Genomic DNA, 23,731 nt, shown 5'->3' with positions numbered 1-23,731 from the left:
TCAGCTTGAATTTTATTTATTAAAAAAATAATTTCATTTTTTGCTGGCAAATAATTCTTTAATTATTGGTTAAATATTAAGTATCCTGTTTTTCCCAATCGTTTAACATTTTTGTCTTTCAATTAAACTTCAAAATATTTATGTAATCCCTATAGATTATTACATCATTTATTACTACTATCGTGCGCATAATCAATTTCCTAATAGTAAAAACAAAATACAATGAACTTAATACTCAATTTTATTATGAATAAAATTAAGTATTTTTAATATTAAATAATATATAACTCCTATATAAAAGTTACAAAACAGTCAAACAATGCATTTGACTCAGTTACCAATTTTTGAAGCAATAGCCATTATTTTGAAAAACTAATATACAATTACACAGACAATTTTTCTCTTATTTATATTATTCTCACGGACAACTTTATCTTATATCGACATCTTATATCAACAGTAGTAATTAGATGTTTTAGATAGACGTCGTAATGACATAGGCAATGTTTATTTAATGTATGCGAAAATGTTGTAAATTGTATCAAGTTCAACGTACGTTGACCGCGAAAGCCGTGATTTTTTAAATTGTACATTACTACAGCAGTTTTATAATACTATTCCTGCAATAGATTACACAGTAAAAAAAACAACATCGTTTAAATGTATCTTTTACTTAACGCATTGTAATTAAAACTATACTCAAACCTGCTCGAGTTTTGCATATATCAGTAGCGTATTTAGGGAAGCTAAGAGAGCTAATCCACCATAAACCATTTTTTAATTAAAATTATGGTGTAAAATCACAAGAAAAATATGCTGTAATATAAAACCAATTCAATTACTAGCCCCTTTTACTTATTGATAAATTCTGATAATATTATTGTCATCAGAAAACTATTACAGCACCTTCCAGATTGTATTTTAAGCATGTTGTTATTATTGCCCCTTCACTAACACTTATCATTTAAAAAATGATGTGCTATTATTTAATATAACATTTGTTCTTAAAGTTTAGGATCTAAATCCAAGTCGAAAATTATTCACTCCTAGAATTACTAATTTGTTTCTCCTGAGCAATAATAACTTAATAGTTACGTGGTATTGCAGTGGTTTGCAAAATGAAAATTTCATACCAAGACTTCATCTAGTAACTAGTTAACGCATACAATTATATGTTAACTCGTGACCTAAAATATTAATTATTAATACTTTAGGCCGAGATTGGTATTTTGCGACAAATATCAAAATCTAGTACCAAGAATTTATAAGGACTAATTTATGTCCAGTGACTCGTTGCGGCCATATTGTTGTCATATTAATGATGTAATTTAGTTTCCAACAAGCGGTTACGACTAGGCGACTAATGCACGACAACAATGCATCGTTACGTCCACAAGTGACATCATGGTGACATGATTATATGAACATATAATCCTAGTACACTAAACTCACTGATGTAAATATTTTAAATACATATAATTTCAATGCAACCACACCGATTTGATGTTTGTAGGACAATAGTTACGCCATGGTGGATGATTGACGGGACTTCAACACCATACAACAACATCGGTATTTTGTGACAAGTATTAAAATCTAATACCAATCATTATTAAGGACTAATTTATGCAATCAATTATGTCCAGGTGTCCACGAAGAAGTGTCGCAAGCGATTGTCAAATAGCTACCAAAGTTGTTCGAATAATATTGTTACTTGTCAATGATTCTCACAAGTTCCTGGTACTAACATTTTGTTTTTTTATCTAAAATTGATAACCTTCAAATTTGATAACCAATTAATAAGTTTTTAAAACATTTAATGTTTTTATGTTAAATTTTGCAGAAACCAGATGTGCAATGCACGGAGAGTTCTTACATCGGGGAGAGCCCACTAATTTTAAACTTCTGGTGAGGGAGAGGCACACAGGTGTCCAACTAAGTAATTGTGGCATTGGTTACAAAATCAAATAAATGTTAATAAGTTTACCAAAATTACTACTTGTAATCTTTTATTTACAAATTATGTTTTAAATGCATTTCAGCAACGATCACAGGTTGATGTCTTATATACAGACTTTAAAAAGGCGTTCGATTCAATAAACTATGAAGTATTGCTTGTAGTCCTTAAAAAAACAGGTTTTGGTGAACCCCTTTTAGGTTGGTTTCGCTCCTATCTTCTTAATAGATATCAATGGGTCAAAGTACATAGTATTAAATCTGACTTATTTTTGGCCTCATCGGGAGTTCCTCATGGGGCATCTGTCTCCCCTTTTATTCTCTCTTTTTATAAATGGAGTTAATCGTACTCTTCTCAATTGCAAGTCACTTTGTTTTGCGGATGACATGAAGCTTTTTGTGCTCACCTATTGCCGAATACATATTCCCTCACTTGCTGATTGTTGAAAGGCCCTAGGTACTAAATTCTTAAAAAATTTGCTTGATGGTAAAGTTGACTCTCCATCTCTTTTTGCGCTAATTAATTTTAAAGTTCCCTAAAGAAAATCTAGAAATCACGCTCCTTTGTTCATACCTATCTGTTCTTCTTATTATTTTTATTAGGGTGGTCCTTAATGTATAGATGTGGAATTTTTTTTTTCAAAATTTATTCGGGCTACCCCCGAAATTTGTTCAAAACTATAAAAAAATAATTTGTGTCAAATTTCATTAATTTTGATCAACCCTAACCCGTGCCTCAAGAGGTTTGAAAATTTAATCATGAAGGTAGTTTTTCAATAATTGTAGTTTATCTCAAAATTTATGATTCTTACATAAAAGTTTATAAGAAAAAAATCATAGATATGAATATTTTACATAAAAAAGTTATTACTAAAAAAAGTCATAAGTCAAATATTTACCTCGCAAAAGTTAAAATTTCAACCAAATATATGTTTAAGAGTAAAATTCTGAAATTTTCACAATTTTAATATATACGATGAAGCGTTTGCGTTATAAAAAAAATGCTTGAGTAAAAGTTGTTTTAAATTAAATATTTCATATTTTTTCTAAAAAAAAAAAACAGTTATGAATTTTTTAATTTATAAGTATAAGTTAAACTTAAATAATAAGTTTCGTTCTAAAATAATTGTAAAAAGACAACGAATCTTTTTAATCTTTTAAATAATTATAAATAATGCAATATAAAATTTACACATTATAAATGATTACAATATTTTACAATATCCAAATTCATGTATAAATTATAGTAATATAAATAAAAAATGAATAAATAATAAAAATAATTTATCCCATTAGTGTAGCTTTTTTACTGTTAGGGAATTGCTTTTGATATCGTGTTACAACTTGTAATATGTACTGTTTTTGTCCCTCGTTTTTAGATCCTATCTTATTAAAATCCTCCATTAATTTTACCACACGCTCTGCAGTATCATTCACTACTTTTAAATTATTGATAATTTCTTGACCTTTGCAATAACTTGAATTTTCTTCCCATATAGATGGGTCTGTTTCCATAAAACTATAATCAATATTAAATCGATCAAAAAAATTTAAAGTTTTACTTGTCACAAAATCTTCTATTTTTTTATTTTTTATAAAGTTTGATACTTCATTGAAGTCCAAATATATACGTTTATTTTTTCTTCCCCATCGAAATTTTCAGTATCAATTCTTTTAATGTTAAATGCCATTTGTCTGAAGTTAAATACCATAAATGGTTAACAAATTTTTTCAAATTATTTTTAGGTAATTCTTCATCTATGGTTTTGTATTGGAAAATATTTTTTAAAAATTCTAAATCTTGTCGAGGCGAAAAAGCAGCAATTGGTGCATTAAACCAAACTTTGATTTATAANCGGTTCATTAAACCAAACTTTGATTTATAAATTAACCAAGAAAATGCATATACTCGAGATTGAATTATATTCTTTTTGTGTCAACTTGAATTCTTCACGAAAAATAAATATTTTAAGAGTATAAATCGCTTTTGACATCCATCGAGTATGGTGAATCGCTCCTAGAGCTCTGAATAAAACATCTCTAGGCGGAACTCCATTAAAAAAAATTACTGTTAGCTCAAGAAATTCTCTATAATCTTCTCTAAAGTGGGATAGTTTAAATTGATTTAAACAAAACTCTAAAATATGATCAATAAAACTTTGCAATTTTTCAAAAATAAATCGATCGTCGATACCGGACTTGTAATTTTCAGTATTAAGTTTTGGCCAAGACTTTTGAAAACGAAGAAATAAGGGGACATTCGGTCCTGAAGTTATACCAAATTTTGTGTCAAATGTACATTTTAAAATAATCTCGTAAATATAATGATGACACGGAAAGTATAAAATGTTTTTTTCTAACCATTGTTCTAACAAAACACACGTACCTCTAATCCTGCCTAAACGATAATTAATATTACTATTTATATTTTCAATTAAATTTTGAAGGATACAAAATTATAAATAACAGTTAATATAGTTTTAAGTAAAAGTAACAACACGAAAAACGGTGATTTTTTACACAAAAATAATAATTTTCGTTTAACTTCGACTGAATAAAATAGATAATAATAAACAATTGTTTTATTTACCTGTGTTAGTGGCTGTAGTATTAAAANATTTACCTGAGTTAGTGGCTGTAGTATTAAAACTCATAGCTTTTACGTGGTTTTTTAAACCCCAATCGACCAACGTTTGATATATAGCCTCAGCCTGTGATTTAGAAGTTCCGTTTAACATCTTTGGTACTGCTAATAGTTGGTCATTTCTACTATTTGAAATAATTATAGGTAGTCTATCAACTATTTGTTTACTACATAAATCAGGAAATAATTTGCCGTCCCAATGTAAAACTAAGGCATTGAGATTAGTCACAGAATATTTGTCGCGAATTTCTGTAGCTAAATTCCAACGTATTTTTTCACGATGTCGTTTAATTGATGACCTATTAACTATGATATCATTGACATCATGCCCTAATGATTCAGTCACTGCAATTATAATATGCATTGCGTCTCGGTCGCTTATTTTGCACCTATCTAATGCTGAAGATAACTTTACAGTCATTATGTCTATTGTACCTCTTTGTTTTATGGAGCTTAATATTGGCAAAACATTAGTTTCATTAGACGGAACTGGTGAAAAATTAATATCTTCTAAATTTAATATATGATCTTTAATTTTTTTAACATTGCCATCAAATGAATTACTGAAGTCATCATTGTTTACAACTATAAAACAATATAAATTAATGAATATAATGATGTATAAATCGTTGTAGATAATTTATAGATAGTAATATTTTAATCTAACTCGCAATCATCAGGCAAACTTTCTTCTGTGTCGTCGCTTGTAGAACAGAATTCCACAGTTTTAGCTAAAATTTAAATAAAAATTGCATATGACTGAACAATACTATACTATTCATTGTTTATTTATAACTCAAAATACTTACTAGTTAATTTGAATTCATCTTCATTAAGTTTTCTTTTTTTCTCAAATTCTTTTAATTTTTTAAATTGCTTAAATTCTTTTTTTTGGTAAGTTACATCAACGCCAATAAGTGATCCTGGACGACCTTTTTGTTTTTGACTTATTAAAAACTGATTATCTATATCAATAGTCATCATGTCTAATGCATCTGCATGAGCAATATCAAATAGCTCATCAAAACATTATACAAATTTATTTTCTTTATCTATCTGAGTATTTGTACGCCGATTTGAATTTTTTTGCAAATTACGCCATGTATTGTACAATTCCTTTAATTTTGGTACACAATTACGAACTTCTTTAGTAAGTATTCGAGCTTTTTGCCAGAATATCAATGTTTCATCGATCACTAAACGCGCACTATCACGAACTCTCAAATTAACTTTTCGAATATTAAAAAATAATACCGATAAAACTTGTTTATTTGATGATAATTTACATCCAACGAGTTGATGTGAACTATTACCAATTAAATAAATACTTTTTCGTAAATTTCTTTTAGTCTCCATTAAATAAAAAAGTAATAATTGAGTTTAAAAAATCTACAGACTACAGATTATCTCGATGAACCCTCAATGTTAAACTTAACGTTTATTATTGATGTAAAGATATGAACTAAAATGCTGTAGTTTATGATATCGCATGTAATCAACACAGTTAATAATAATAGGTATTTTTAAGTAGGTAATGTCCAATCTGACCATACTATTTCGATAATATTTATACCTTGTAGAAATCAACAAAAAAATAATAATCTATTAGATTGTCAATATAAACGTATGATACTATAATAAAAAACTCTAGAAATTAATTTTTGTTATTTTGTGATCGAATGAGCCGTTTTGTAGAAAAAGTACTAAAGACAAATATTATTGAAAATTTAACTCAAAAAATATTTTATCATTAGATATATTTTCCTATCATTAATAATTTAGGATATAATCGCAAAAAACTACGCAAAAATAAATACGCTCGTTTTTTTCATTTGATTACCAAATTTCATTAAGTATTGATTATTACTTTATAATAAAGATCTTTAAATTAAATAATATATCTATATATATATATATTTAATTTTTTATTACATTTTAGATTTCTTTTCTACATTAATTATGATGTAGTATAATATAATAAACAAAATATTATTTGTATAATATAAAAATAAAAACATATTTATTCTTATTAAATATATTTTAGCAAAATGTTATCTTATCGCTATTTATTTAAATAATTACAAATTCCAAATAAGTACAAAAATATATTAAAAAATTAAATTGAATTACATAATTGAAAAAGAACAATTAAAAATATTTATAGCACAAAAAATCTTTAAATAAAAAAAATATATGCACCGTGTAATCGTTGAACATCCAATGACAAAAATATTCATTGGATCTTAAATAAAAAAGAAATTCAAAAAAACAATTTTTATGATTAGAACAACATAAAAAATATAATAGAAAAAATAATGTACAAAATGAATGATAGAAACGAAACTATTCATTAAATTGAAAATTCTTGAACGAAAGTTCACAAAAATTATTACCAACTTGAAAGTTGTTTATAATATAACACTGTTGATTTTTCAACAATTATAAGTCACCCGCAGAGTATAGTTCAATAAAAATTTGTTTAAATTAAATCTATAGTCTTTGCGGCAATAAATGTAAGAGTTATGAGGTAAATTGCTTGGTCATGATTTATCAAAATTAAATGTTTAGATGAGTTCATCAACTGAATCTAGATCTTTTTTATCGTTTTTTCTTAGAAACTTTCTTTGAAGAAATATTCGTATTTAACTTTTTATTTTTTGTAGGATTATCAGTTGGTGTATCAAAATTATTTATGCTATCAACCTTGTTAGATAGTTCTATATTATTTACTAATTTTTCTAGTTCGATTGTATTAATTGTTTTATTAAACACATAGGAGTCTATAATTTCTTGCGGAATTCTTTTGAGCAACACAAAAGGATCTATAAATACCAAAATTATAAATTAATTTTTTGATAACAATTTTATACAAAATAAATCATTTTTANTAATTAATTTTTTGATAACGATTTTATACAAAATAAATCATTTTTATATTAAAAAGTAATTATATTATTATAAAATGACGAAATCTTTTTTATAAACACCATTGGAACTTTAAAAAAGAATATATAAAAATAAATATTACTATGATAATTTCATAAGTATTCGTATGTTATTTTCAAAACAAAAATGAAGAATATGTTTAAAATAACGCGGTTTTGCTATTCGCTTAATAGACTCAGTGTAGAAGGGTTTCCGAGGAACTCCTTTATGGTTTCTTGTCATAAACACATCTAGGAAACAAGAAGGTGCTAAGCCCCTCAATTGACAAAATTACCCCCAACATTTTTTTTAATTTACGTATGTTTTGATATGACTTATAAATTATAATACAACAATAATTTTGTTGAAATTTTATTTTCTTCAAAATTTTAAAATAGCCATTATTCAGCCTTATCTTACAAAAAAGTTTTGTGGGTCGATGATAATATTAGGACAAGTACATATTAAGTTATTATTTCAACGAAATTATTATTTGATCAAAAATAATAAAATATGTCTAACCTAGTTGGACATCCTGTATAATTGTTTGGGGTAAGATGAAAATCCAATTAGCACCCCCCAAAATGTTAGTTAAATGTTAGATTATTTTATGGTTTAAGTGTTATATGTATAATTAAGTGACTTAATTAGACTAAATTTAATTATTACTAAAGCTCTATGAAATATACTTCATTAATTTATTATTTGAAACATTAAAACAAAATACAACTCTAAAATACACTAATACAAAATTTAAAAATATTAGCTTCGATGCGAAGCTGAGAAGGTATTAATTTTACCATGATGTGTTTTTTTTTTATTATTATTTTTTTTTTTGTGTCTGTTACCACTTTTTCTCAGATCTCACTGGACCGATTTCTTTCAAAAATACGTCAAAAGATCACAAATCGTATCTAGTTGGAGACATTACCCTTAAAAATTGAAAAAAATTCCCTCGTTCCCCGCAAATGGGGGAAATATCCAAAAAAATTTACAAATTTAAAAATCGCTAATTTTCGAAATTTTTTCACATTTTTTTTTTAAAACTTCCATAACTTTTTGAAAAATAAACAAATCAACATAATTTTTTTTTCTACTAAAACCTTAGATATTTCCCTTTCACTTGATATCTTTTTGTATTGAAAATCAAACACTTAATCTGCTCATTGGGGGGGATTTAAAATAGCAACTTTTTTACAAAAATGAACTTTTTCAACTTAATTTTTGAAAATGTTCCGGAAATACTGTGTCCTTTAAACATATATCAAATTAAAGCTTATGTCATGTACTACAAAATGAAAAAAAAAAATTTGTCCCGACACTTTATCTTCTGCATGTAAACGGCTGCCGTAGTTAAAAAAACGCTATTTTTGTGTTAAATTTTTCGATTTTAAATTTTCAACTTAAAAATGCTATCACTTTTCGAAAAATGTAATTATCAGCACAAATTTTTTTTTTCTAAATACATTATAAGTACATCTTTCATTTGACATACTTTTTATTAAAATTGGACAATTTCCCCATATATAGGGGGCGTTCAAAACTTGAAACATTGTATAAAAATAGAACTTTTTCAACTTAACTTTTGAAAGTGTTCCGGAAATACTAAGTCCTTTAAACATATATAAAATTAAAGCTTATTTTATGTACTATAAAATGAAAAAAAAAATTTGTCCCGACGACCTATCTTCTATGCGCAAAAGGCTACCGTATTCAAAAATATGCTATTTTTCTATTAAAATTCTTGGTTTTGTATTTTATTTTATTATAAGGGGAACACTGATTATCATAAATATTATATCAATCTAAGTGACATAGTATAAAAAATTAATCATATTTAAATTTTTTTATTTCTTTGAAGTCGAGAAAAATAACTTTAAAATTGAACTAGCTAAATTTCCATTTTTATTAAGTGACGAATGAGACGTACGGTTTTTGAGACTGTAACACTTGGGTCTTTCACGACCGTGGCACTGAATTTTTTTTTAATTCTTTTTGAGTTAAAAAAAAATGTTTAACTCATTTGATTTTTATCTCATTTAGATTTAATAACTTCAATAAATATAAAGTATTCCATTACTTTAGTCTTCTCTCGTGAGAAGAAATTCCTATTAATATTATTTTACTATGTGGTTTCTTTTTTGTAGCTATCATTTATTTTCTCAGCTCTCATTTAACCTACTCTTTTGACAAATTTTTTTTTTTAAATTAAACACTATCTACAGATTTTATCGAAGCGTTTTTTATGATAGTGATTTTAATCACTGTCAGATATCATCTATACCGGACCCAACTATGCCACGACCCAACTGTACTGGTTTATTATTTATATATTTTTAATAATAGTATAAAATGAATGATTGATTAGCTGTTACTATCAAACTATTATATATATTCTAACAGTGGAATTTGATTTTTTTTTTATAAGAAAAACAAAGGCGTCATTTGGGTGGAGACAACTAGGCTTTTTCCCCAGTCTAAATTTTCAATACATATTGAAGCCGTATAGTGTTTTAAATTGCAATATTAGCAAGACACAAAATATCAAGAATGTGATGCAGCTGACATACTTTACCCACTCATTCTATGCACATGTGTATATTATTATAAAAAAAATGACACTTACTCATATGATTGACTTTGTCGGATGATATTTCCACATTAATTGGATTTGATTTGTTTTCAGTAGATATCTCGACGTTTGACACGTCAGAAGTTTTATTCTTACGATTTGAATTAAGAGTATAAGAATTATTTACTTTGTCTTCATATTTATTTGTTAGTCTAAGTTTTTTACGTGAATCGTTAACGTCGTCAAGATGAGCTCTCTTCTTTGATTGAAAAGTCTTGGAAGTTTCAGGCTTTTGAATCCTTGAATCCTCGTCTTCATCAAATGTTAAAAGATCTTTATAAAATTTTATAATTTTACGTTTACTTGGACGTTTGCCAACATAATGAGGATTTAAACGTATGTTGATGTCGATGACAGGAGTTCTATTCTTTTTTCGATACATCTTGTGGGTTTCAGAATTGTTAATTCTTACATTTTCTTGTTCACCAGAATTATTTACTATTTTGTCTGCATTAGTTTTTTTACTAGACATATAATAGTCTATAATGTCTTGTGGAATTCTTTCGATCAATACAATCGGATCTATAAGTTCAAAAATTATAAATAATTTTTTGATAAATATTTCATGTAAAATATATAAATTGTAAATTAAAAACAAAATATATTAATATAAAATAAATTAAGCTTACTTACAAGAATTGTTAATTCTTACATTTTCTTGTTCACCAGAATTATTTACTATTTCGTCTGCATGAGTTTTTTTACTAGACATATAATAGTCTATAATGTCTTGTGGAATTCTTTCGATCAATACAATCGGATCTATAGATTCAAAAATTATAAATATTTTATGTAAAATATATAAATTGTATATTAAAATATATTAATATAAAATAAATTAATCTTACTCATACGTTTGTCTGCTTCGGATGGTATTTCCACATTAATTGAATTTGATTTGTTTTTAGTAGATATCTTAGCTTTTGACTTATTGCGAGTTAGATTGTTATGTTTCAAAATTAACGCATCAGAATTTTTTACTTGTCTTTTATTGACAGTTGTTTGTTTTTTAGTAATTTTCTTAACATGGCTAACATTAAGTGTCTTTTTTGCTTGAAACGTCTTGGAAGTTTCAGGCTTTTCAATCGTTGCANTTTGGAAGTTTCAGGCTTTTGAATCGTTGTATCCTCGTCTTCATAAAATGTTAAAAGATCTTTATAAAATTTTATAATTTTACGTTTATTTGGACGTTTGCCAATATAATGAGGATTTGTACGTATGTTGATGTTGATGACAGGAGTTCTATTCTTTTTTCGATACGTCTTGTGGGTTTCGGAATTGTTAATTCTTACATTTTCTTGTTCACCAGAATTATTTACTATTTCGTCTGCATTAGTTTTTTTACTAGACATATAATAGTCTATAATGTCTTGTGGAATTCTTTCGATCAATACAATCGGATCTATTGATTCAAAAATTATAAATATTTTATGTAAAATATATAAATTGTATATTAAAATATATTAATATAAAATAAATTAATCTTACTCATATGTTTGACAGCTTCGGATGATATTTCCACATTAATTGAATTTGATTTGTTTTTAGTAGATATCTTAGCTTTTGACTTATTGCGAGTTAGATTGTTATGTTTCAAAATTAACGCATCAGAATTTTTTACTTGTCTTTTATTGACAGTTGTTTGTTTTTTAGTAATTTTCTTAACATGGCCAACATTAAGTGTCTTTTTTGATTGAAACGTTTTGGAAGTTTCAGGCTTTTGAATCGTTGTATCCTCGTCTTCATAAAATGTTAAAAGACCTTTATAAAATTTTATAATTTTACGTTTACTTGGACGTTTGCCAATATAATGAGGATTTGAACGTATATTGACGAGAATGGAGTTTAATTTTCTATGTCCAGTTTTTAGATGGCTTATAGTCTTTTTGGTTTTGTTTTTCATGTTTAAGTTTTCGTGCAGAGATATAAATTAAATATCTGACTAAAAAAAATCAAATATTAAAGAGGTTTTGGGCAACTTTTGTGGGGTTTTCGGGCTTAAGAAAATTTCCGTGTCACACCTAAATCGCCCGTGACTGTTAAAAAATATTAACTTAAACAATATAAATTTGTAGTCATGGAAACAAGAAGAAAAATTTATATAAAAACAAATAAATTGGAATAGACAATCGCTTATACATTATGTAAAACGAAAAATACATTGGCCATTAAAACTTTTAGCCAGAAAAATTAAAATTAAAATTATATTTATTGTTGTAAAAGTTTGTAAAATTTCCATTTTTGAAAAACTACCCTCATGATTGAATTTTCAACCCTCTTGAGGCACGGCTTAGGGTTGACCAAAATTAATGAAATTTGACACAAATTATTTTTTTATAGTTTTGAACAAATCCCGGGGGTAGCCTGTTCAAATTTAAAAAAATGAAAATTAAGGACCACCCTAATATTTATAATGAGCCAATTAAATGTTTATTGAAAAATGCCAATGAAGACCCCTCTTTCAATTTCAATTAAACATTTATTTCATATACTTTTGTTTAAATGTTTGATTTTTCTTAATGTTTACTATTTTTATATTACTGTTTTTCTTTTTCTTTTTCTTTTTTTTGTTTTGTTTTTGTTTCATTTTCTGTAACTATATTTTTGTATAATATGGATCAATCTCGTTGAATAAAAAAATAAAAAATTGTCATTGTCGTAACGATCTTTAAATATAATCAAAACTATTAGAAAAATGTTTCAACGAGTATTGTTTAAACTAGTATGGTTTAAACAATGTTCAAACATACTTAAAAGTCTGTAAGACGATATCTGTATATTTACTTGTCTTTCTGTAATTATAAAAACATTTAAAAATTGGTTTTTGTAAACTTAGTAATTAAATGTGTTAAAAATTAATTTTGACACGATTTCTTTGAGTAAATACGATGATATTAAAAATAAATACTACTCGTGTTTAAAACTAAAAATATATTTTCTATAATCTTTAATTTTAAATTAATATTAGACATAAGTGACCAGTTCTTATTATATACTTATTGCATATCTTGATTCAAAAATTTCGCTTTTAAAACTTAATTTGCAGTGTGACAAAAATAATAAATGAATACATATATTTTTATACAAATAAATTTATAATAGCTTTTGACTTAAAAAAAAACATAAATTCTAACTCTGTGTGTTGTGTAGCATTATAAGATTTTGTTCTGGTTCTTATAATAATCATTAAGAGCTATATTTGACTCACTCAAGAAAGTAATGCTATCGTCATATATCAAATGAACAAAAATAATAATAAAAAATGTCACATTAAAAGTGTCATTTGAAACTTATAAGTTTTGAATATGAATGTAAAATCTTATAAAGGTGATAATGGTCCTTAAAACTCAAGATTTGGCTTTACCTATTATGTTATTTGTGCAGAACGATACAATTAATACTGTCAAAGTAGTGAGAACTTTCAAACTTGACCTTAATAATTTATAATGTATAGCATAGTAAATCTTTTTTCTTTTTTTCTTATTAAATTGACTTATTTTCTAAATGTTGAATTTATAAGTTTTTAAAAATTAAATTTCAATAAACAGTAGGGTTCGTCAACGACACATTTTTGCATATCAATATCGTACTGAATTTCAGTGAAACCATATCGCAATATTGAAAAAAATTATACTGAAGATTACTGACAACAACCCCATACTACTCAGAATATTTCGTGACCTTATACAAGTCCTTATTTTGGAGAACCATGGAATAAATCACCCCCTAAGGATTGATGCTCTCATTAGACCCACTTTGCTGATCAATACGTCAAAAGAATCAGATTTTAATCAGTTGAATTTTTTTGAAAATAACAAAAAATAACCCTCAATTTTAGATGCTTAAAGAATTTGATGTCTTAAAATTTAACAACCGTCAAAAATGGGATAATTTTTCTGCATTTTAAAATTGCAATAAATTTTTTTTAAAATAGCCAAATCATTTTGAAATTTTAATAAAATATACTGAAGACAATAACCTAGATGTAATAAATCTAATATAAAAATTAATTACAAGTAGAATTTGAACGAGACCACCTACACATGTCAAATTTTTTTTCATTTTAATTTATAAAGTTCCTGAAAGTTTGCATTCTTAAGACTTATACCAAATTATGCTTTTCAAATATATTTTCAGTTTAAAAAATAAAACGATAGTTCTTCTAGAAATATTTTTCAGTTTATGTGAAATAAATTAGAAGTTTCCCGTTAAATTTATTTTAATTTTTTCTTTAATCAATCACATTGCAGCGTTTTGTGATATTTGATGTTTTTGGCTGTAAAATATTTATTTGTGATGAAGTCTACTATAATGTATTCTAACTACGCTTGGTCCGGACTGTGCTGGGTTACTTTATTCATAAATTTATTTTTTTTTAAATGTTTAGTAAATATAATTAACGTTTAGGAACGTCTGGAAGTAGTGACTAAGAGGTGCCATTCCACCCCCTGGGATTTTTTGTATTATTAATAAAAAAATAACACGAAACATACAATCCTAGCTAACAATTTTATTAATATAAATTTGAATTTTTGTCTAAATATATGTTGCAGCAACTGTTACTTACACAATTTGTAAAACCAAAATTGTTATATGAAGGAGACATCTCGGTAATTTAATGTATTATATGTTAATTTCTATACTTATACCAAATAGTTAATAGTATAAATAACTAAGTGTTTCATGTTAGGGTATGGAGAATTACCTCAAAATTTAAATTGTTGTCAATAATTTTTGCACCCTTGAAATTTTTTTCTGCGGGCATCACAATCATATCTATTATAATAAAATATACTCTCCCACTCGAAAAAAATCTAAATGTGCCTCTAGTCTAATACAGATTTTAACAGGGATTATATTAATGACACGACTTTACCTCCATTAAGCATACAAGTTTAATAGAAAAGGATCTAATCAATTAAATTTTAAAGAATCAATAGATTTCAAAAGGTTTTGCAAAAGGCAAATTTCTACAAATGTGTTTTGAATAAACATACGAATACTTTAATAACAAAGTTTAAAAAAATGTTTGAATCGTATAAAAATACTTTTTAGATAAATTGATATTTGTTGATAAAATTTTTTTTTTAATTACATTTTTAAAAACTGAAGAAAAAGATTTATAAATGTTATTTTTGTTTTAACTTAATTGCTATTTAAATACAAAACGTCCACACTTTTTACCAGCAAAATATCAATAAAAATATTTATTTTCAGTATCTTCACATGATTTTTCTGAAACAATGTACTACTAACATTATCAATTAGAAATTATATTGATGTTTATGTAAATTTATTACGTATATGGTACAGAAACAAAAAGGTATGAACTATAGACAAAAAATATTTTAAAAAAAATCTTTATTAAGATTACTAATATTAAAAATAATTGATACATTTAACATGACACAATTTATAATTATTTTTATTAGTTACATTAAAAATGATATACAAAAATTATAATCAAATATATATATTTTTTAACTTATAAAAAATTTAGAATAAAATAATTTAGATGAGCAAAAAAATATGTTTGAACATTATAAAATAAGTTTTCATTTTTTCAAAAATTAATTTTGATAAAAAAATATATTATCTATTGATTTTAATTCATTTAAACTGCAAAAAATTAAATGAAACATATTGAAAAAAAAGTTATAAATGTAGATATAAATTTTTTAAGTATTTTTATGTTGCTTACTGTTTTGGTTCAAAGTACTAAAATAAAATCCAAATATTGAATATTTCCAAGACATTTAATTTTAAATGAAAAACTTTTCAATATAGAAAAAATAAAATATTAAAATGGAAATAAACACTATTCTTAAAGAAAAAAATGTATGTAACTATAGCCAGTTATATATTAATATATATATTTTTTGACAAATTACTATATAAAAGTCTAGACATAATCCATAAAATTACGCAATAAGTATTTCACCAATTTTTTTTGTGTTTAAATCATAACTTAAGATTAAAAATTTGTGAATTATTTTTTTTCAGATACAAAATTAATAGAAAAATAATTAATAACCCTGCAGCTTTGTTTATATTACATTATCAAATTTTCTTTAAATAAATCAAATTGTAAGATACTGTATTAACTGTTGAACTATTAAACAGTTTATTTAAAAGTTTTAAGCTTCCTCATTATTGTTTCTTAAGTATTGGTCACAAAAATTAAAATTATTTTTTTTAATTAAAAAAGCTAAAATCTAATATTTTACTTAATTTTCTAATATTATTAATAATAGTAGTTAAAACTTCAGAGTCAAAAATATTTTTAAAAATCAATTAAAACAACAAGTTACCATTGAGAATTTATAGTTTTATTAATAAATGAAAAATATCCAATACTATATTAGTAGATAATTAGTATACTTAAAAAGGCATACTAGTTAAAAATCCATACTAAGTAAAAATCAATATTCATAATCACTGTTTAATCGATTTGTTATTAAGCAATGTTTAAGAAGTTAGTATAAAATTGGTATTATACTTATAGCAACATATTGATCACAAGAGTTCATTTAGGTAAAGTCTTCTATTTTAATATGATTACACTTTACAATAATATCTGTATAAAATCATGAGATTCCCTTTAAAAATAAAATAAGCCTTAATATTTATAGTTATAATTAATAGTAACTACAATAATATTATATCCTTACATTAATATACAAAAAATAAAATGCTTTTGGCATACAAATTTTGCTGTTAGAAAATTTACTTATTCCTATATTAAAAGTTAAATATACTATTTGTTGTATAAATTCCAAAAATGGTAAATAATAACAATAAGAAAATTCAGTCGTTTCTTTCAAATTTCACTAATCTAGTTAACATAGACGTAATACAAGGTATTTGTTTTTGTTGATGCATTAAAGAATTACCAGGAACATTAGATTCATAGTCTGTCGATACTTGACGATTGACAAAAGTCAATAATGTTAAAAGGTCAAGTGAATAACCATATTTGTTTAAAGCTTCACAAAGAGATTGCATAAACCATGATCCTTTTTGAGTATTTCGCCAAGAATAAAAACCTGTAAAAAACTTATCATTATAATATCAATAGCTTAATAGCAGTTAAAATAATTATAAAATAAACTGCATTGAATAATATTTAATTGAGATTTAAAATAGCTTTTTCATTATATTCATAACAATTAAGTCAAAACTAAACAATAATCTTACCAGGAATTGTTGAATATGCAATCAAAAAATCGGCATAAACTGGAATTCTAAATGATTGACTCCCATCAACTTGAGTTCTTAATAAAACTCCACCATCTAATCTATCACCCTGACAGGCTTGAATAAAAAATAATTTAGGTTTACCAGCTAATGTAATACATTTGTCTCCAGTAAATCGTCCCCACAGTTTATCTTCAGGTTTGTATGGCGCATCTTTTGCATAAATTATTCCTTGTTCACCATGAGATAGTATAGCCATCAAAAAACAATCATAATCAGAATAATCCTGGTTAGCCCCTGAAAAAAACAAAAATTTACTATACAAAAACTTTAACAGGTATATCAATTTAAGTGAAATAAAATGTCTCAACTAATTTTTTGTTCTGATTTTAAAACTGTAATTAGACTTTTTTATGGCTTTTAGTTAGGAGATAAATACTAATAAGTAGAAAATAAGTAATAACATATAAAAAAAATTATCAAGTTTTTTTTTTCAAATTATAATTGATTTTGTTTTTTAGTAGTTATTAATAATTGATAAAAAATGTCGATCCAAAATATTACAATTTATTTTATAAATTTAAAATTAACATCATTAAATAGAAAATTTTATGAAGAGTTAAATAATTTTATTGTTTAGATTGATACGTGATCAGGATTTTATATATTTACTATTGACAGTAAATCATTATTTTCTTGCATTTACATCATAATAAATCATTTTAATAGAAATCTTTGTAATCAATTCTATTAAATCCTAGCATTTTAAAAGATATTGCAATTGAAAATTTGAGATCTTAAATACTGAATTATTAAAAAAATTAGATAAAAATGAAATTCAACAACACATCAAAGGAAAAAATAAAAACAAAATTTTTCTATATTAATAAAATTTGACTATGTTCATTAATATAATTGATATATTTTAATGATAAACTTTATCTAAAAATATTTAAAACATTAATTTAAAATTAAATAGTATTAAAAATATTTAACTTAAATTGCAACAAAAAATACTAAAATTTCATATATACATAGTTCAGAAACTATGTTACCATCATTAGAGCTTAACATATACTGAAACCTTCTTCTTCTTCCTCGCCTTAATCCCAACTACTTGGAGTCATCTACAAAACTTTCACTTGACACGATCTCTCACATTAACTATGCTCACATCAGCTGTCCTCATATTGTATTCAATAGCATCCCTCCATCTCTTTTTTGGACTTCCTCTACCTCTTCTTCCTTCAACATTCATTTCTATAATTGTTCTTACAGCTTCCGATTCTTCTCTCCTCATAATATGACCAAACAACTTAAGTCTATTTTCTCTTATCTTATCCACAACTGACCCTACACCTATACTTTTTCTTATATGCTAGTTCTTTATCCTATCTTCTCTAGTTACTTCACTCATCCAACTAAGCATTTTCATCTCTACTACACTCATTCTCTGTTTTACTTTCTTATCAACGGCCTAACACTCTGAACCATACATCATAGCTGAACTCACTACAATTTTGTAGAATTTACCTTTTAGCCTCATTGGAATTCTTTTATCTCATATGACGCCAAACGCTTTCTCCTATTAACACTATATCGTCAGCAAACAACATGCACCATGGCACCTCTCCTTGTATTTTTCTAGTAGTTTCATCTATCATTATAAAGAATAAGTAAGGGCCTAAAGCAGAACCTTGGTGCACTTCTAGTCTTACTCGAAAAACCTTCTGTTACTCCTCCTACGCTTTTTACTCAGGTAAAGTGCCATCATACATATCTTCTACTATATTAATGTACTTTTTCGGGACTCCTTTTCTCATCAATGCCCACTTTAGAACATCTCTCGGTACTTTATCATACGCTTTCTCCGAATCTCTAAATACCATATATAACTTTTTCTTTTTTTCCCTAAACTTTTCTATTAGTTGCCTCACACAAAATAATGGCTTCATTGTTGACATACCAGGCATAAATCCAAACTGGTTTTTAGATACCTATGACTCAGTTCTTATTCTCTTATCTATTACCTTTTCCCAAATTTTCATAGTATGACTCATAAGCTTTATGCCTCTATAATTTTCACACTTCTGTGTGTCACCTTTACCTTTAAATATCGGCACCACAAACTTATTCCTCTATTCATTTGGAATTTTCCCATCTAATATGATTTTATTTAAAAGTTCCTTCAACCACCTTATGCCAACTCCGCCTAATTTTTTCCATACTTCTACTGGCACTTCATCTGATCCTACTGCTTTATTCTTTTTCATTGATGCCACAGTCTCCCATACCTCTTTATCACTCATTAAATCTACCAGTCTCTCATTCTATGAGATATTCTCTAATGTCTCTTTTGGGTACTCCTCATTCAGTAATTTTTTAAATTACTCTTTCCACCTTTTTTACACGTCATCATCACTCGAGAGTACCTTATTATCAACACTTTTTATAGACCTTATATAATGATAATCTTTAGACCTTTTCTCTCTTACTTTGGAAGTCTATAGATTTCTTTCTTGCCTTCTTTTGTTCCTAGCCTATCATACAACTTATACTTTTTAAACTTCGCCCTAACTGCGCACTTGGCTTCTTTACACATGTGTTTATACTCTATCCATTCTTCTCTCAATTTGTTCTTCTGCCATACTTTGAATTACTATTTCTTACTTTCAATGATTTTTTTAACGTCCTCACCCCACCACCACGTTTTTATGTTTCCTGGCATTCTACTCTTTTTGATTTTCCCCTTTCAATTTCCACCACCGAATTTTCGATTTTCCCTTGTGTTCCTTCTATTTTTGTATATTCTCTTTCTGGTACACCACACCTCCATTATCATCAGTCTATGTTGTGTAGTTACACTCTCGCCTGGTATAACTTTACAATTTTTTACTCGCTTTACACTTTTTCTCTTCCACATAAAATAATCAATCTGTGATCTATTCCTCCCACTCTTATAAGTTATATAATGTTCTTCGCTCTTTCTAAAATAAGTATTAACCACAGCACGATCATACAATACTGTGATGTCCCTACAATACAAGCGTTGAGTAGACCTGTACACATGACTGGTGAAACAGCTACCGCACAAGTTGTCCAGCTGGTATCAAACACTTTAATCTTTAGGCCTTCTCCCTTTTTAACTACTTTATTTCCTCTTACCTGTTGTCCCCGCGTATATCCGAGATGGAACAATCCGCCCAAGTTTTGTTCAGGACACCTCATCATACTATTAAACAAAAATTTTACACAGGCTGTTGACCTGACGCAACCTCATTAGTCACCTCTTACAACTGGCAGAGGGGCTGTGGAAGTATTCTTATCCTCTATACACAGGGAAAAGCATTAATAAAAAGTATTAAAAATTAAAATTAATTATTTGAAAAAAATAAAAAAAAATTTTTTTGTAATTTTTTACTTATTATTAATTTAAAAAATTTCTCTTATAAACGATAGGAAATAGAAAAGATATTATTATTGATTTGAAATCAACAATAATTTATAAGAAAGTTCTGTTTCCAATGTTTCTCAATGCCTTAACTCATTTTTGCTAAAAATAACATTAAACTCATTTATGTATTAGACCAATGGATCACACCAAAATTACACTACTCTTATCTTACTAATCCATAAGTAACTACTATTAATTATTTTTATAAATAATAAAATAACAAGTTATTCAGTTAAAAAAGAATTTCAAAAAAATTTTATATTAACATTTTTTTTTTTGTAATAAAAATAATTTGTATGGAGTATACAAATTATTGATATAATATATGGAGTATAAAATTATAGAAATTGTTAGTATTATTTAAACTTACAATGTTCAACTGCGTTGTCAAGATCATCTAACGTTGAATCCAAATAAAGTGTAACTTCAAAACCAAGATTCTTCAGAGTATTTTCTAAATTAAAGCAATCAACTCCAGTACCAGATCTAGATTTTAGTCCACCAACTTTAAAGTTTTCATGATTAAAAATGATAGCTTTGCCCCTATGTTTATGACGCATGTTATAATACCAAGCATCTTTATCAGTTGAACTAATTCCAACACCTTGGCGAGGAGTGCTTTTAAAGCTGTAAGTTAAATGATCTAATATTTAAAAAAATTTAAATTGTACAACTTAAATTTTGTGTTATATATTAATACTAATACCTAGAGGCATTCTCAGAATTAAATCCTGGCTATACTTTATATAGTTTAGTCCAATAATACAGTACTCATTCCTATATTATTGTTATTATTAATACTATTAAATAGAGATAAAGAAAAAATTAAAATTAACTTAGTTTGGATGAAAAAATGTTATGGCAGTATCTGACACTAACTGTTATAAGTTTAAAACTAATTAACCAGCAGCTTTGTTTGCTAAACAAGACTTTATTTTAATAATTGAAGTTGCCATAATTTTCTCACAATTACATTTTAACCAAACGTCCCCCAATAATTTCGGTTATAAAAATTTCATGAGATAAAGATGGTAATATTGATTTTAATAGGTCACTAAAAATAATACAGCGAATTAAAATAAATTACATTGAGTAAAATAAATAAAACTTGCTAGTTTGTAAATTTATTAAAACAGTTAGAAATACATATATAAATAATTGAAATAGAATGTAATTAATTTAAACATGATTTTTTTTGTTTTTATAAGCTGATAAATTATTGTTTTCATCATTTTAATCAGATTATAAAAATATTTGTTTTTCTGTTAACAAATAACAAAAACAAAAAAGTAATGTAATAGTGACTTACATATTACCAAATGCATCGCCAGTATCAGTACCTTGACTCAAACCGTCAATTTGTGTAGTCTGTGTACAACAGGTAGTTGTAGTAACGTCACCATTTTCTTGTCTAAAAAATTTTTTTTTTATTAAATGATAAAAATAATGAAATAAAAATTTATATATATACTTGTTCTTAACGACATTTTTTTCCATTCTAACAAATATTATTCGAAATTGTATTAAATAAACAAAAAATGATATTTTTTTGGATTAAAATTATAATTACTTAAAAAAATTCAATTAAAATTCTAGAATGTAAAAGAATTTACAAAAAATTAATCTAAAAACAAAAGAATAATATGATTTTGTTTGAATATTTCGTTTAGAATCACAATAGCATAGGTAATCAACGATAAGAGCTCATAGTACCAGTGTTACCATTTAAAAAAATCTTTCACTTAGAGGTATACAGATCGATTGATTAGTATACTCGCATAATATTTTTAATAATATTAATAATATAAAACATAATTTTTCTTCTTCCAAAAAAACTTTTTCTACGTTCTATAATACAAACTCAATTTGTTATCGCACTTATAAGTTATTATCAGGGGTCGTAAGTTCATGCACTAAAAAACTAAAAAAAAAGGATTCAAATATGCACTAAAAGCATGAGCGTAGAATGATCAAATTTTGGAGAGAGAGGCTAAACTTAATATTCCCTCTCCAAAAATAGTTTTAACAATGACAATGCATATAATTTTGCTTAATTTTTAGAAGCCTAATTTGTAAAGTTTGGGAGGGACTTAACCCTACCATACTTCACTCGACGCCTATACTAAAAATCTAAAATGAGCATATTTTGAAAGAGCAAAAAATATGTAAAATTAATAGTTTTTTATTATAAACAATAACTTTTTAGTAAAAATTATAAACAAGTAAAAATCAAAAGTATAAATCAACACAATTTGAAACATTTTAGTAATCTTCAAAATTTTATCCTTTTTCTAATTTTCAATCATAATAATAAGATTATTAAAATGTAAATAATTAGGTTTTGAAACATTTGAGTAGATTTGTTGAGTTACACTGAAACGTCTTTCACTTGATATTTTTCTTTTACAAGATTTACAAATTAGCACTTTATTATTGGTTGAAATTATATCTTTGCCAAATTCCGAAACAAAATTTTGCAAACGAACTAAGCTCGTTTGTTTTTCTTTTGGCATTATTTAATGTGAACTATCCCAATACTACTATTTATAATTGAGACTCAAAACACTAATTTTGAGACATTTTCTACATTTACAAGGAACAAGGAATTTTTTTCAATTTTTGAGAATAATGTCTTCGATTAGATACAATATGTGATAATTGACATATTGTTCATCAAAATCCGTCCAGTGAGAGTTAAAAAAAAGTGGTAAAAAAAAAAATACATCATAATAAAATTAACACCTCAGCTTTGCATCTAAGCTAACAAAAATTGACCATTACAACATTTTTCTTAAATTCAAAAGTTATTAGAAAAAATGTATAGTATTTCTTATAATAGTAGATTATAACTAAAGCCCAAGGATTATATAAATTTTAAAAAGTTTTGATGAGTTATTCCAAATATCAGCCCAGTACAAATTTT

At 25.8% G+C, this 23,731-nt stretch overlaps 1 protein-coding gene across 2 annotated transcripts; it reads right to left on the bottom strand.

The window, feature by feature from the left end:
• Positions 1-15,835: 15,835 nt before the first annotated feature.
• On the bottom strand, positions 15,836-22,928 carry LOC126909774 (caspase-1-like). Of its 2 annotated transcripts, none has more exons than XM_050692212.1 (5): positions 22,280-22,928; positions 22,118-22,219; positions 21,179-21,451; positions 17,355-17,651; positions 15,836-17,203 (listed from the first exon to the last, which is right to left on the bottom strand). In XM_050692212.1, exons 2-5 carry the CDS (start codon positions 22,131-22,133, stop codon positions 16,965-16,967), a joined length of 825 nt encoding a protein of 274 aa, XP_050548169.1. In that variant the 5' UTR covers positions 22,134-22,219; positions 22,280-22,928; the 3' UTR covers positions 15,836-16,964. The 2 variants fall into 2 exon arrangements, with proteins under 2 accessions (XP_050548169.1, XP_050548162.1); XM_050692205.1 differs by having other exon boundaries at positions 16,487-17,203; positions 21,179-21,435; positions 22,280-22,924.
• Positions 22,929-23,731: the final 803 nt, after the last annotated feature.

This window comes from Daktulosphaira vitifoliae, unplaced genomic scaffold, assembly GCF_025091365.1.
Source record: "Daktulosphaira vitifoliae isolate Bord-2020 unplaced genomic scaffold, ASM2509136v1 Scaffold_1, whole genome shotgun sequence".
NCBI lineage: Eukaryota > Metazoa > Arthropoda > Insecta > Hemiptera > Phylloxeridae > Daktulosphaira > Daktulosphaira vitifoliae.
The sequence above is the reverse complement of the archived record's forward strand: the minus strand, read 5'-3'. Positions and strand labels throughout refer to the sequence as shown.